The sequence below is a fragment of the Electrophorus electricus genome, chromosome 10 (assembly GCF_041902795.1).
Source record: "Electrophorus electricus isolate QZ-2024a chromosome 10, ASM4190279v1, whole genome shotgun sequence".
Lineage (NCBI taxonomy): Eukaryota > Metazoa > Chordata > Actinopteri > Gymnotiformes > Gymnotidae > Electrophorus > Electrophorus electricus.
In genome coordinates, this window is record NC_137506.1 from 22181078 (window position 1) to 22197133 (window position 16056).

At 33.7% G+C, this 16056-nt stretch overlaps 1 protein-coding gene and 1 pseudogene across 1 annotated transcript; one reads left to right on the forward strand and one right to left on the reverse strand.

Annotated features, from left to right (window-relative positions):
- Positions 1-4632: 4632 nt before the first annotated feature.
- adgrf3a (adhesion G protein-coupled receptor F3a) lies at positions 4633-12808 on the forward strand. Its single transcript, XM_081721975.1, has 16 exons — positions 4633-4763; positions 5010-5156; positions 5309-5450; positions 6162-6186; positions 6821-6879; positions 7045-7169; positions 8247-8468; positions 8616-8846; positions 8997-9146; positions 9377-9573; positions 9899-10084; positions 10208-11533; positions 11642-11683; positions 11864-11899; positions 12072-12152; positions 12327-12808. The coding sequence occupies exons 1-15, from the start codon at positions 4709-4711 to the stop codon at positions 12132-12134; spliced, it is 3006 nt and encodes a 1001-aa protein (XP_081578101.1). The 5' UTR covers positions 4633-4708; the 3' UTR covers positions 12135-12152; positions 12327-12808.
- A 2343-nt stretch (positions 12809-15151) lies between these two features.
- Positions 15152-15986, reverse strand: LOC145659511 (tudor domain-containing 6-like; annotated as a pseudogene).
- Between the last annotated feature and the right edge of the window lie 70 nt (positions 15987-16056).

Consider the following 16056-nt stretch of genomic DNA (forward strand, 5'->3'; position numbering starts at 1 on the left):
CCTCTCTAATGTATAAAACTAAAGAAAGTACTTTCTACTGTATTCATCCATATCAAAAGTACTGTCAGACTACTGCTGCTGTTTTATTTGCACTCATAAAAATAAATAGGCAACATAGGCAAATCTTTTCACAACACTGTGGCTGTTTTACCAAACTGCTAAATTTAAAACCTAATTTTTGAACCCCAAACCTATAAACACTAAAATACCATCTACTGTTTGGGGGTACACCTAGCACTTCACTCTTCAGGTAATCTTCTGTATTTATTTAACAAAAACATCTGACAAAAGGAGGCACGATGGTAGGCAGTCTTCTGATAATATGACAAATACCAAAGTTGCTTTTAGTATGTGATGTGATATGTCTCTATTGCATCTTTCCAAGTATCAAACTGGTTTAGGGTGAGGCCAAGAGTAAAGATAATACAGAGACAATAAAAAGCAGCAAAACACACAGAAATATAAGATCAACATATGCAACCAAGCAAACTGTAAAGGCCACTTGAGAGATCATATTGTAATATGTCAAGGAAATAGACATAGAATAATGTGAACTGTAGATGTAGTCTACAGCTACAGGAGATCATATCTTTATTAAATATGAAAAATATTTTTAAATATTCTCTAAACTAATTTGTTTGTGTAAATGAGTGGGAGTTCGTTTTTTTTTTGGGGGGGGGGGGGGGGGCTATTACAATAACAATTACCAAAAATATTTTATAAGCAATGTTCATATTAATATTGATATGAATAATACATTAATCATGCCTCTTCAATTGACAAACACTCAAACCCTTTCCTCTTCGAATAATGCTGGATAAACTATAACTGATGATAGTCCACTGATAAGTATCAGTATGAGTATCAGATAGGCCAGGAAGGTATAGGGTTTTTTTTATCTCCAAATGAATGTCTTTGAGCTTTTGAAAATTTTACTGGACACAGTGGAAAAAAAGGATGAACAAGTTATGAAACTTAGAATGTCCATTGAAAAGAAAAGCAATGGAAGATTCCTTCAGTTCGGTGTAATATAAATCTGTGCTGATGAGCAGACTGAAGGAGCTTTAGCTTTAGACTTCTCTTTGTTTTGCCTCAGTATAGATATACTGTCTATAGCAGGGAAAAAGTGACATCAAGCCCAATCTGAGTCAGACAGAAACTGTACATTAGAAAATCAAGCCAAGAAGCTACAGACATTTTTGTTAAATATTTGATTGTGCAGGTCCATTGTGGGCCACCATGGGAGAAGCACCATGTTTGTTTAATTCTCCAGTTGCTTTAATTAGTTGTCCCCAAGATTAAACAAATGTAATGTGCATCTTTTCAGATAGTAGTACACAGCTTGCACTAATCTAATGAGAAATTTGCTTTGAATGGCCACATATTCTAGTCATGCAAAATATTTTAGGAACAGACAAAATATTTGAATCACCTTCCTATGTGCATGGAGCTGAGGTGGAGCCAGACCCCATTGTGGCAGTTCTCGGTGTGCTTCCAGCAGCAAAAGAGTAGACTGTCCCTCAAAACAGGATTATATCATTATAATTTCTTCTAGCCTAGATTTATTTTAGCACCTGAAGTCTCCAAAACACCCATAAGTGCTGGGTGAAGGATGTTATGATACCTCTTTAAACATTAAAGTATAGTAGAGGAGCCAGTTTCTGTAAATTAATTAGGTATGTTCTGGCTGATTGAGAAAAGGGTGTACAAGTGTCTTAGTTTCTGTAACTCATAAAAATCAATTTGACAATTTGTTTTATGTGTGTGTGTGTGTGTGTGTGTGTGTGTGTGTGCGTGTGCATGTGCCTGGGTATGGTTGGAATGGGATTGTTCTAGAGGTTATGCCTCTGCTTCAGATCTCTGTGTAAGTTGTTATAAAATTTATAAAGTGTTTGGGAAAAAGATTTGATGGTGAAGATGATTGTAGCAAGCCAACCATTGCATCAGAACAGGATATGCTCTCCATGATTAGTGAAGAAAAGAACTGTGAAGAAAAGTGAAGTGAAGAAAAGAACTCAACTCACAGCTATTATTCAGGCAAGACTAGTGCTGTAGTCATAAACACATTTAGCATATGGGTTTATTTTTATAGAATTAATAATTAAATTACATTTTTACCCATTTTTAATGAAGTTAATCAGCAAACGTGTTTACATTTGCTTGCCTCAATTAAAGTAACAGGACATAAAAGACCTAATAATTCATTCTATTCTGCTGTGACCAGATAACAGAAAGTCTACTTATACATCCATTAGTCTGGGAGAGTGAAGATGTTTATTTATATAAACTTTGGTTGAAAGGTTGATGACGACTTCTGTCTGAAATGTTCTAATCCTTTGGAAAACATGTATATAAATATTCAGATATTTAAAAACAAATATTTAAAAGTGAATATAGAACAAATGTACAGTATATCATGTCTTTAAAAAGCTATTTCTGTGGTAAATGGCAGGTAGCATACAATTTGAGTTCAGTTTGCCCTGCTTTAGTGTAGGGAGCATAAGTGTTGAAAGAAAGAACTTTCAAAATTATATAGCATTTGGTTCTATGTGCCTTAGATGGAAGTGTACAAACTATGTGCTTTTATGACTATGGAACTTTGCCCTAAAGTGATCTTATATCTTATATTACCACTGCAGAGTTTAGCAGTTTATGTGATCTGCTGTGGATGAAGAGATTTGTTCAGTATATAGCTGGTTAAACTTTGGGGTAGACGATTGAGATATTTAGGATCTAAGTTACACATTTAGTTGTTACACATTTAGCTAAGTTATACATTTAAATGAACTAACTATCTGTGTATAAAAGTGTGTTGATAGTTGAAATTATCATTACTAGAAGGGGGAAGTTTGTTTGCAATGCAAAATTAACGATCTGATGATTTGATGAAGGCTTTGGAGGGTATTTTTGAAAGTCAAATTAAGGCAACACCAAGTTACTGTTATTACCTTATGTGTAATGTGCAATGCAAATAGGTTTATGGGCCATACAACTCTTTACTCTGTGCAGAGCCTATTTGAGGAAGTGACTACTGTATTTGCCTTCTAGAGCAGAGTGCAGCTAGCCTACCACACTGAGAATACTGTTGCAAGGAATAAGAGAGAAATAGTCAGCCGTCAGTCACCAAATTATTGAGACAGAGATTTCAATTTTCCTTAGGGTTTTATGAAACTGGTAAAATAAATTTTATATTGAATGTTTTGATACTTGGATCCTGTGGTGTAGGACAGAAGGGTTTCTTGTGAATACCAATGTAGTTCTGAATTCTTTTTTAAGAAGAAAAAGATTATTTAATAACGGTAAGGGCATATTTAAAGTTTATTCTGCATTTTTAGATTTTAGTGACCAACTATTTAATTCAGATGTTAAAGGAAAGTATTTAATCTAGATGTAATCTAGAAATCTAGACATAAGACCCAACCATTAATATTTCAAAGCTATATTTCCACTGATTGTTTATGAAGGAAAGAATGAAAAACAGGCTTATAATGAGTGATACTTTTTGTTCGGGTCAATGCAGCATTAAGATGATGGACCCAAAATTGCTACTAAGTATTTGGAAACATGACTTTAAAGTAAAATATATGTCATGTCATTGCTTTTTAATAGAGATTTGGAAAATATGAGTAGATGAGTAAATCATCAGTAGACAATGAGGTTGTGTATTTCAATGTAAAAAAAATACTCCTATAATAAAATACCAAAGACTCCAATAAGCTTCCAAAAATGAAAATTTTAGAGTGGCATTAAATATAATCGAGTAGGTAAACACTATGGCACTAATAAGGCTCAATCTCTGAAGGGTTCCTCAATTAATTTGCATATACTTTAACTCATAAAAATACCCTGGTTGCAGTGCATATATAATGATAAAAGAGGATATGTAAATTATGTAACTATTACAGTTGTCAGCCAATTCATAAATGCGTTACTCTATTTGTGCTCTACATATCTTCTCTCAATTCATAACTGCATTACTCTTTTTGTGCTCAACATATCTTCTCTCATCAATGACTGTGGTCTTCTCTGTCTTAGACATTGAAGCCAAAAAATGAAATTCTCTACAGTGTTGACTCTCTTCTTACTGGGACTGCTTTTCAAGGTTGGTTTATCTTCCTTTCCAGAATTAACTGTATGAGAGTTAGTTAGATTATTTTAGAAAATATGTTTACACATAGTGAGGAGCCACAGTTTTCATTTTTTAAAACATCAGCTTTCATTACATTTGGAATGTTTTCAATGTTTGTCAATTACCTGTCATTAGTAGGGCATTTGCAAAGCTGAGTAGTAGAGTCCTCACACATGTTTGGATTTTAAGAGCCAGTTAACATGAGTAGTTCAAGCAGTTGCAGTGACCAGCCTTATACATGTGGCCCAAGAATGTATGAATTAATCCAGATTGCAGGAATACCTATAACACCACATAACGTGTTATAATCATCTGATTATGATATCAATATTGTTGTTTTCATGAGCTGCAACTGTTACTAATGTGTGCCATTTTTATTCTTAGGCTTATTCAAAAGGTAATGACTTTTTCTAACCATTACAATAACTATATAGCACAAAAGAACATTAAAATATACAATACATTTAAATGACTTCCATGTTGTTGTGTTGTCTTTTAGGGAATTCAACAAAAGTTTACTATGCAGCACTTCAAATAGAGAGAGATGCATATGATAAATTCAATGGCCTGCTTATAAATATGCAAAACATGACTATCGCTGACTCAATATTAAAATTCATGACTATTACAACAGGTAATTAAATGACCAGGATCAAAAAGATCACATAAACAAGGAAAGAAGAGGAACGTACAGCATCATTTTTAATTAAGTTATAAACACACAATCTCAATCTATGTATGTTGTTTTTTAAGGAAGTTATAAACACAAAATCTATATGCATTCTTTTTTGCCAGCTGAGATCAATTCTAATTCTTAATTATCCCTGCAGTCCAGTGCTTCATGGAGCTAAGGTGCAGTAACTTTTTTGTCCAACTGCAGACTGTGATTTAGACCACGGTAGCTGTAACTGCACAGTGAATAACACCTGGAGTGATGCAGTATGCCAGGAGCACTCATGCTGCAATCAACAAAACTGCACATTTAACCCTCCAAATGCTACAGCTATGTGTGTCCCTGTCAACAGAGGTAATACCCTCTCTCAGCATGTGAACTGTGTTTTGCTATGATACAGAAATAAAAATTGCTTTTCATTTATGTATCCTAAATATCATTCATGCATGTATGTAGTTATATTTATAAAAATGTAAACACTAAAAATGTCATCTGTCTTTCTCCAGTTTTTATCAACGGATCACTTACTGTAAATGCGTCATATTCTTTGGAGTATTTTGATTGGGAAAATATACAATATCAAAACCATAGAACAAATTACACTCAACAGGTGTGTATTGTGCTACAGACAAATGGCTATATGGCTTAGCATGTCTGACACAGAATCTTTTCCCACTTTGACTATTGTATTTCATTCTTTTTTTTTTTCTGATAAAACCTGTTCACATTTCTGCTGTTTTTTTTTCAGCTATGGTGGCTCTCAGTCACACAGCACATTAAGTTTAAACTCATCTTACTTACATATAAAGCCCTACACATCTTAACTCCATATTAGTTCTTTTTTTCTCAGCATTTCAACTGCCCTGCTTAATGCAGCTTCTTTTTTTGTGGATTTACCTTGTACGGCAACCTTGGGTATATAAAATGTGTATATAAAGTGTAACTTATTGTTATTGTTATTATATTTTTATCATAAGCTCATCACCACCAATTCTTTACATTTATAACATACTGTGATAAGATCATAAACCACAAGAAGTTAAGGTATCAGGTAAGTCTAGGTATCAGCACTGATCCCTGTATTTCAACAGTATTCCAGTTCAGTGGTAACTTGAACTCTAACCTACTGCACTGGCTATAATACATTCTACAAGTAAATGACAAAGCACTTTTGTAAGTCGCTCTGGATAAGAGCATTTTCTAAATGCCGAAAATGTAAATGTTAAAATGTAATAAATCAGTTTCAAGTTTTTTTCATATTCCACATGCCTACAGAAAGGTATAGTATACAACTCACAGAATTGACTATCCTCATATATCCATTCATAAACCTTTCACTTTTTCACTCTGTGGTTTCAGTCTGATTCAGTCTCTAAAACCATTGGTACATTCAAGCAAAACAAATGTGAAGTGATCCAAAACACTCTTATTTTGTTTGTCCTTCAACTGCATTTAAACCTGAAAAAAATCACCTGTATAACCCTTCTATTTTTCTTTCATCCCTCCATGACTTCAGAGAAACAATATCACTACTTCTTGAACGTCTAAGTTACATCCAGCAAATCTATTCAAAGGATTAATCTTTTTACACAAAGCACAAAATTGCCCTTCATCATTAAATTTTCAAACATGAGGCAAAATATTAGGTAGCTGCTCACCTGTAGAATAGTGTTCTAAAAAGTTGCTAAAACAGTATATTCCACAGTTGACCCAAATAATGTAACTGCATACCACTGGCTCAATTTTAGTTAGTATTAACTTTAGTCTTTTTAAACTACAGCTTTGGAGTCTTTTTTAAGATACACCTTTTGAACTAGCACTGCTACCCCTTTTTTAATCTGTCCTCTGTTGTATAAAAACCTATTGATTTATGTATTTAATTTTAAGGTAAACAACACCCTGTTACTATCTTTCACACTTTTCTTGCCAGCTTTGAGATGGGAGCTTAACATTTTTTCACAAATTTTTTTTTTATGTCTCACACACTGTCACAGACTATAATATTTCATCTCTTTTAGCTGGAATCTTGCTTCAGTTCTCTGGAATGGTTTGACTCATTGAACGTCACTGGATTCAGGTAATCATGATAAACAGCCCCAGAAATTGTCTACATGTTTGTTTCATACATTAAAAACAACAATAGTCACTGTCCATATACATACTATCTTATTTTCTGCATGAAAATGTAAAACCTTCAATGTTCTTGATATAAAAGATTCAAAGTAAAAAAAAATTTTTCAAGCCAGGGTAGTGTCATCGTCAATTTTGTGATGAACATAATGGGTCCAGTTGATGTGACTGCTCTTGAAAATATAGTTACTGGTGCAGAAGTTACCCTCAAAGGCACTTTTAATATTGTAACGACAGGTAAGTTTGAACTTTATTTCATATTTTCACTATTTAGGAATGTAATTTGGAGCAGACGCAAGGCAGACACACTTACTGAGAAGAATGAGATTTATTAGGGGCAAAGCCAAAATCAGAGTAGATAGAACAGTCCAGTGTAAAATTAACAACACAAAAAGTTGTATGACATGATAAAACAAACAGAAAGCAAAACATGAAACCAGGAAAATAGCTCAACAGACTAAATAAAAATGCACTACATGGAACATGACTAGAACAATAAACACAGGAAGCACAAACACAATAGAGGCATGGATTCACAAATGAACAGCAAACTAACAAGGAAAAACACAAGGTTTAAATACATGGTATAATGAGAACTAAACAAGACACAGGTGATACAATTTTTTAAACCTTATTTTAGTCACTAGAGAATAACAGAAGAATGATTTTATTCAATATTTTTTGTTATATTTTCCCTGCTAAGATGATAGAATTGGGTCTGTCACCAAAATGTTTGCTAAAAACAAAGAACTCATGGCAAGGCATCCAAAATTTCTACTCCATGCAGATCACCTGCAGATTCCTTAGAAATCCTGGTCCTTTCTTAGGAACTCTTCAGGCCAAAGGTTTCAGTTGGTTTTAGAGAACTACATAATCATTTCAAAAGCTAGAACAGTGAATAAATGTGCAGTGGTAGCTCAGTAGTTAAGGTACTTGACTTGTAATCAGAGGATTGTTCGTTCAAGCTGCATCACTGCCCAGTTGCTACTGTTGGGCCCCTGAGCAAGGCCCTTAACCATCAATTGTACTCAGTCATAATTGTAAGTTGCTTTGGATAAAAGTGTCAGCTAAATGATGTAAAATTAATGATAAATATGCTAAATTGAAGTATACCTTTATGACACTGATATGTGAATATTTTTCTAAGAAATCAAGGCAGGGGGTGCAATAACTGTAACTGCAGATTAATCCTATGGGTTCATGCAGAAGTCCGTTCACAATTGCAGTGTTCCATCACATCTAGAGCTTTTCATTAAATTGTGATCCCATAACAAATTTGATCTAATGAAACCTCACACATTACCTATTTTACAGGACTTATAAAAAGCTACAAGAACCAATCCCAGGAAAAAATTCCTTATGGCAGTTCTGTTAGCATAACATGTCAGCCACCAGAGGCACTAGGAAAATGCAATTGGACCTTTCAACAAAATGGGAAACAGAAAGTAGACATCACTAATGGGACTGAAGCTACAGTTGTTCCAGGTTCCATAAACAGCACAGTTTTTATTACTAGTGCTTCAGAAGTATGGAAAGGTATGTTTCTGGTAGTTGGATTGATCACCGTGACATCACAGCAAGATTGTACATTTAAAATGTCCTAATTTTCTTGCTCAATGGCAGGTCAATTTATTTTAATTATCACATTAGGTAATACAACAATTTCTGTTCCTTTGAATACAGGAACATTTATATGTGACTACAATTCTAAAAATTCTACTTCCATAACACATAGAGGCATTCTACTTTTGAATGTAGCACTTATTCCCCAAATCACCATCATCAGTGATCCTCCATGTCCAAGCTGTAAAGGTGCTGTCTTACCAGTACATGTTACAGTTCTGTGCATAATTTCTAACAGTACAGAAAACTATGCCATTACATGGAATTCAACCATCTCATATAAACAAGAAGGTAAGCTTCATAAATATTACACTGTGTAGACACAGTTCAGCTCACACTTCAGAATTAAAGTTTAATGGATTAGTAATTATTTCTTGTTCTGTTAGTAGTGTATAATTAGGTCTACTGTATTTATATTTAGTATGTTTTATGTCCCTACAGGAACTAAAATACAGAATAATCAAATTTCATATGAAGCCACAGCAAACATCTTTTGTGATAAGCGATCTGAAAACATATATGTTACATGTGAATTTAAAAACAGTCTAAATCAGATACAAAATGCCACTATAAATATTCCTATAATTTATGGTAGGTTTTTAATCAAATATCAATAAATATAATAAATACAACATAATTAACACAATTTTGTCAATTAGCCATGTATTGCAAGAGCAGAAAGCTCTTTTTTAAAAAGATAGCATTGTCTTCACTATAGACTGTTGAAGTTTACACATATTTTCTGAATTAGCTAGATTTGTTTTAGACAGAGACACCGAAAAGTAACTCACATCACATAATTTTCTAATATTTTGGACCAGATAATTCACCTGTTTGTAAACAAGATGGTGATTGGAAAGAAGTAATAGTTAATTTCACTGCCACAATGTTATGTGGTATTGATACTGTTGGAGTACAAACCAGAAAATGTTCACAAAGCAATGGAGAAACTGCATGGGAAACTGCAATAGTTCGGTGTGTGAACACAGACCTACAAAGTCTTCTACATGATGCTCAGGTATCAATCTTTTTAAAGGGATTTTATTTACAAGTAACCATTAACTAATAAAAACCATTTTGAATTTCCCAAGTTTTAAAAAGTTCAGCCCAGTTTAGCACTGGACCATGTGACAGGCTATTTTTTGGGCTTCAGTCAGTATGTTCTGAGCAGGAAAACATATAAATTAAAGATGTTCTTGAGATTATGTTATTCGTAACTCACATGCATAAATAGATTGCCAGACAGAATGCATGAAACACAATTATGTGTGAATTTGTAAAAGTCTAACAGAGCTTCCTCTCTCAATAACCCTAAAATATCTCTGCTTCTTAATAAATATCAGAACCTCCAGAGAGGACAAGGGATTGTTGAAATGAATGCAAATGATATTTTCACTCGTTTGAGGCAATCAACTGAAAAACCAACCTTCAGCACATTTGCTAATATTAATGCATCTGTGGCGGTGATGGGAACCATGACCAATGCTTCTTCCATCCAGAAATCTAAATGGGATAGCTCTATCTTCCCTGTAAGTAATGGCAGTTCTTTGCAAACTGAATCAGTGATGTTTTAGTAATATAATGCAATTACAGACTCTTCTAAATCACATAGTAATCATAATAAAAATATTATTATCTTTTGTTTCTTCCAGCAATTGGTGAAAGGTTCGAGCAATCTTTTAAATGAGAGTCTAAAAGACTACTGGCATTACAATGGGAGCAAAATTTTGGCTATTAATTATTTGAAGTCTTTTGAAGAAGTAATACATCAATCAAATATAAATGTATCAGCAATGGAAATATTACATTTTCAAGAAGAAAATGTGCAAATAGTATTATGTAATAACCAAACTGTTCCAAATAATCCATGCTATACAGCATTCAACACTAGCATCATAGAAACCTCCAACACAGTTATACAAACGGGGATGAAGAATCTAAACTACAATTTACCTTCTAATTTTAACAATGGAAATGTCATTGTAAATAATATTATAATATCAGTCATTCCTGTGAATGGAAATAAATCTACCATGAAAATGTCATTCTCAGTACGCAGACCGCGAAACCACAAAATGTACTGTGTGTACTTAAATAACAATACATCTCAGTGGTCTGACACTAATTGTATATGGGGTGGTGCAAATAATCCAGGTTTCTGTGATTGCGCCCATAACAGTGCATTTACTATTCTAATGGCTGTAGTTCCTATAAATATAACATATGCAAGTGATTTAACATATATAGGTCTGGGGTTCTCAATCAGTTCACTTACTCTGTGTTTAATAATAGAGTGTTTGGTATGGAATACTGTGGTAAAGTCAGATATTTCACACTTCAGGCACACTGTTTTAGTAAATATTATGCTTTGCTTGTTGATAGCACACTGCTGTTTACTAGTTGTTTCTTTTACCTCTACAACCAAGCAGTGGTGTTTAGTTCTTACAGTTATGCAGCATTTCTGCTTCCTGGCTATGTTTTTCTGGACATTGTGTATGAGCATGGGGCTCTTACACCAATTAATATTTGTTTTTGTTAACCTGAGAAAGAAAGTGTATTTGGGATTATCTTTTTCTCTGGGCTATGTCTGTCCTTTAATTATTGTAACAGTTACCATCATATCTTATGACAATGGTGCTGCTGATTTATACTATGACCCTAAACTTTGCTGGTTAATGTATAGTGCTCCTTTACAGGGGTCAATCCATGCATTTGTTATTCCTGTTGGTATAATTGTGATTGTGAACATGTTCACCATGGTTGTGGTTATCAGCAGGATCTTAAAACCTACTGTATCAGAGGGAAAAACACATGACGAAAAGGAAGTTGCAAGAAGTATCATTAAAACAGTTGTTTTCCTAACCCCTGCCCTTGGAATAACATGGGCCCTTGGGCTTTTTGTGCTAGTAATTGACTTTACATCCACACCTTTTGCTCAGATTGTGAATTACGGTTTTATCCTTTTTAATTCATTCCAGGTATGAATTAACATTTTAATTCTACATTATTTTCTCAATCATAATTCTCATTTTGATGTCTAGCTGTAACAAATTTTTTTAAAAATCTCTAACTCAATTTAAATGCAGGGTTTCTTCATATTTCTTACGGGATGTCTTGGAGAGAAAAGGGTAAGTTAATCTGTAAATATGCACTAATTTCTTAGTGTGTTAGGAGACAAGGTTCTTCTTTTTTTTCCAATGATTAATCAATTATGGAGTTTCTAGTTTTTGAACTCTGAAGAAATCACTTTGTCACAAATGGTCTATTGTCATGTGGCACATTAAAAATTAATTTTATTTTCTCCAAAGGTTCGAGATGCACTGCTCAATCGTTTTAAACAACAGGTAAACTAGACAAAAGGCACAATTGATTTTTAGTGTTTATAAGGTAGACTACAGCCAGACAATTTATCAGAAGTATTTAGCTGAACTAACTGAATGATTACAATTTCAGCAAAGACTAGAGTCAGAAGGTTTTTCAGATTTATCTGAAGTTACTGAATGATTATCCTTTCAGAAAAATGCACAATATAAAAGTGAGAGCTCAACAAGGATAACATCAGCAACTAAAAAGAAATGACCAGATCACTCTGACAAGGTAACATTCATCATTTTGATCTTCTGACAATAGATACACTCTAAACCTATAAATTCTTGGACATTTTTCATCAATGTTAATGTACAAACCAATTTACATTTTAAAATCTATGTAGTGTAAAGTAATACTGCTTTTTCATCTAGATGTGAACGGCTGCTGTATTTTACTTTACAGGAGCTGTTCTTACTGAGACCTGAAATTTGTTATATACAGAAGCCAAAATACATGGAAGGACTGCACAAGTTTGCCTGTAGTAGCACAAAAAAAGGAAAAAAATCTTCTGCTTATTCATTTTCTTTATTGCTTTTTTAAGGTAAAACAAAAATCAAACATGCAATTATTTGAATTATGTGAATGTTGAGAATGGCATTAAAAGATTATACTTGGCTTTTTATTAGATTGCTGAGCTTATAATAATTACAATAATTAAAATAATGGAAAATAAAATAATTTTCCAAGCTAATTGATCACATTTTATTCATTATTGCCTTGAGACTACACAATGTAATCTGTAACATCATGTTGGCTACAAAAATAAATAAATAAATAAATAAATAAATAAATAAATAAGTAAATGTTGATTTATTTAGCAGCACATATAAATATAGTCTTATTTTATATTTAATAATAGTTACCTACTATTATAGCCTAGTCAAATTACTGTATCTTCCACTTTTCTCTCCATTTGTGGTAACATGTCAAATGCCACAATAACCAATGGTAACCAAATTTAAACCACAAGCAGAGGGCATCTTGTGACTCAAATAATATTACACACAATTTCCGACAACAAAATAAAAAAAAATAAAAAAACATGCAATGTAGCCTAATTGCATAGCTGTTACAACATGTAGGCCTACAGTTTACATCTTACAACTATAATAAGCAAATGATCATTTGTTTTATTTTCAGAGGCTTTTTGTAAGATTGCAAGACTAACTACAATGTTACAATTTATAATACTAATAGGGTAAACAATAAATAAATAAAAATATATAAACTAAGAACTGTATGTGATCTGTAACTGTTAAGTGGTGATCAAAATCAGACACTTGCGGAAATGAAATAGTAGGTGTCTTTATTCTTAATCCAAGAGTAGAAGAATCCAGAATTATGATCAAACAAGAATGTAATGGGAGAATCCAAATCATAAAGAATCAACAGTCAAAAAACCAGAAGAGCAAACACAAACAATCCAGGCAGAATATCTAAAAAAGGGGGCAGGCAAAAATACAATATCATATATGATGGCAGTGCAGGCAGCAACAGAATGAACTTAGAAATGTAAGGAAGCATTTTCACTGGTCAGATTCCATCAATGCCTTAAACATACATATGCAAGAATGCTACATCAATTTTGAAAGCTATGTGGTAATTCTGTTGATTCATATCATGAAATTGTGTCAAAAAAATGTATCTATATTCATTTCAGTGAGACGAACAGCAGTGATCAAAGTTGAAAGGTGATAGTAATCATCTATGAAATTTCATTCAGAGTTTAATAAGCTAATCATTGGCTTAATTTGGTAAAGTTGTGAATTTAAGTAGACACATCAAATGTGTTTGCAGGATGTAATACTATATAGATTTCTTTGAGGAATTTGACAAAGAGATTAAATTAGTAAAAAGGCAGCAAACAATATTAATGAATGATGTTAAAAGCCCCAATCAAAGGGGGCATAATTTATAGACCTCCTCAAGATTTTTACATTAGACCCCTTTTCATAGCCCCAAACACAGCTCACATTTACACATGCACACACACCCAAATGGGCACTAACAGTGAAAAAACTGAAAAAAGAAAGAATTCCACTTGGAATAAATTGCAGCACTGTCACCCTGAATATTACATTATCTAATCTAAGGAATACATAGCAACTCGAATCCACACTGAGACTGAAGGTGGTTTTGTAGATTTCCAAAAGTAGGTAAATATGGTGTCTCACCAATAGAGCGCTGAAAGCCAGAATATCCAAATGAACTCTAGTTCCAGTGGAGACACAGAATATAGCAATAGAGTAGAATGAGTTGATGGTAATGCATAAAACACTCAACATTATCCCAAAATAAATCAGAGTACATATAGTGAGACAGAGCATTTATCACAGTGATCATAGATTACATTAAGATAGAATTTGGATAGCTGAGACTTGGACTAGTGAACTCTATGTAGTACTATGAACTGTATCAGCTGAAGTCTGGTACAAGGTGCACTGGATCGTATTATGCTTATCGCTTTGTCCCAGCATTGTTCAGTAGAAACAATACCTAACTCATATTCCCAGGTTCTCTTAATCTTATTCAAAGAACATATATCCAAGGCTATATACCGTGAATATATCCTAAATGTGAATAATTTTTTTGGGAACGATCTAGTTCCAAAAGGTCACCCCAAGACTGTCCAGTGGGAAAACTGATATAATTTGAAAAGGAAGAAAACGCAAAGTGTCTAACTGGGGGTATGAAGCAAACGTGAAGAGGGCAGATTAAAGTCAGCAGACAGCTGAGCAAAACTACAAAAGGTACTGTCTTTATAGAGGTCATGAAGACTTAATACCTCTCCCTTTCCATGTTCTAAAGGTTCTATCCATCAAAGCTAGGCAAAATAAATGATATAGAATGGGTGATTCCTTGGAAAGAGGGTAGAGATTTTTTGACAGGAGTTCGATGTCAAGGGCAAACAGCAAAGGAAATAATGGACATCCCTGTCTGGTCCCATGGGACAGAGGAATATAATCTGATCTGACACCATTAGTATAAATACTGGATTGAGGCGAAGTGTATTTTGTCCAGGATATAAATTTGTCCCCAAATCAAAATCTTTGTAACACTACAAGGAGGTAATTCCACTTGACTTGATCGAATGCCTTTGTCATGTCCAAAGAGATGACAACCTCTGTTACTCAGGAAAAGTGTTTTGTAAAAATAACATTTAAAAGTGTATTTTAAAAGTCTATTTTTTTAAAAACTGACCGTCCTTAACAAAGCCATTTTGGTCCTGTAAAATTACATGAGGAATAACATTATTCAGATGTAATGCCAAATCTTTGGCCAAAATTTTCATCTTAATATTTAAAAGAGACAAGGGTCTTAGCGCACAGAGTAGAGTCTTTGTCCCTTTGTGATATAGATACTTCGGTCAGGATTGAGGGGAAAGCCCCAGCTCACAAGGATTCATTGTAAACTGCTAAAAGAACAGGAGCCAGCCATCTGAATCTCTTATTTAACTCAACAGGGAATCCATCAGGATCAGGAGACTTATTGCTTTGCATAGAGCTTTGGTTTGTTGAATGGCAATGAAAAGATCTCTGTGGATATTGTAACTTGAGAGAGCACCAGATTTGGAGATGGAAGTTGTAGCTAACTGAAACTGAAATCATCCCTAGAGAAATTTCTTCAAGAGAAAGACTTTGTATCTGGCTATGCAAAATGTTTCTCAGCAATTTTGACTTCCCAAATATTATTGTTCTCTTGGATGAACTTACAATACAGTTTCTCATCACAAAACAGACATTGCCTTTGGTCAACTCCCTCTTGAATTCTGACATGATCTTTATTAAGATGGCAATGAATGCCGAATCTTGAGAATTGCATAAACTGCTCATCAAGCTTGCACACATTCATTGGAGATACAGTGGCCTCATTTCCAAAGTCTATGAATTCAACAAAGATTTTATCTTTTCCATTTGTATCCTTAATTAACGATACCATGAGTTGTCATCAGGAAAAATGGCTTTAACCAAACTTCCATGGTGAATAGAGGTGATCTGGACTTAGTCACTCTGATGCAGAAAAGGAATTCAGTTGTTCTGTGAGTGAAACTAGAGTTTTCATTTTCAAAACTTACGAAGTGTGAAGTTGTTCTAGGTTTGTAGGGGGAGGTCTGTAACTTTGCGTACCCACA

What these genes read in the sequence shown, in the direction of transcription:
- adgrf3a (XM_081721975.1), top strand. Translation starts at nt 4,709, where the DNA reads ATGCAAAACATGACTATCGCTGACTCAATATTAAAATTCATGACTATT. An exon ending in GTGTGTCCCTGTCAACAGAG is followed by an intron (nt 5,157 to 5,308) that starts GTAATACCCTCT and finishes GTCTTTCTCCAG; the next exon opens with TTTTTATCAACGGATCACTT. An exon ending in ACAAATGGCTATATGGCTTA is followed by an intron (nt 5,451 to 6,161) that starts GCATGTCTGACA and finishes CTGTGGTTTCAG; the next exon opens with TCTGATTCAGTCTCTAAAAC.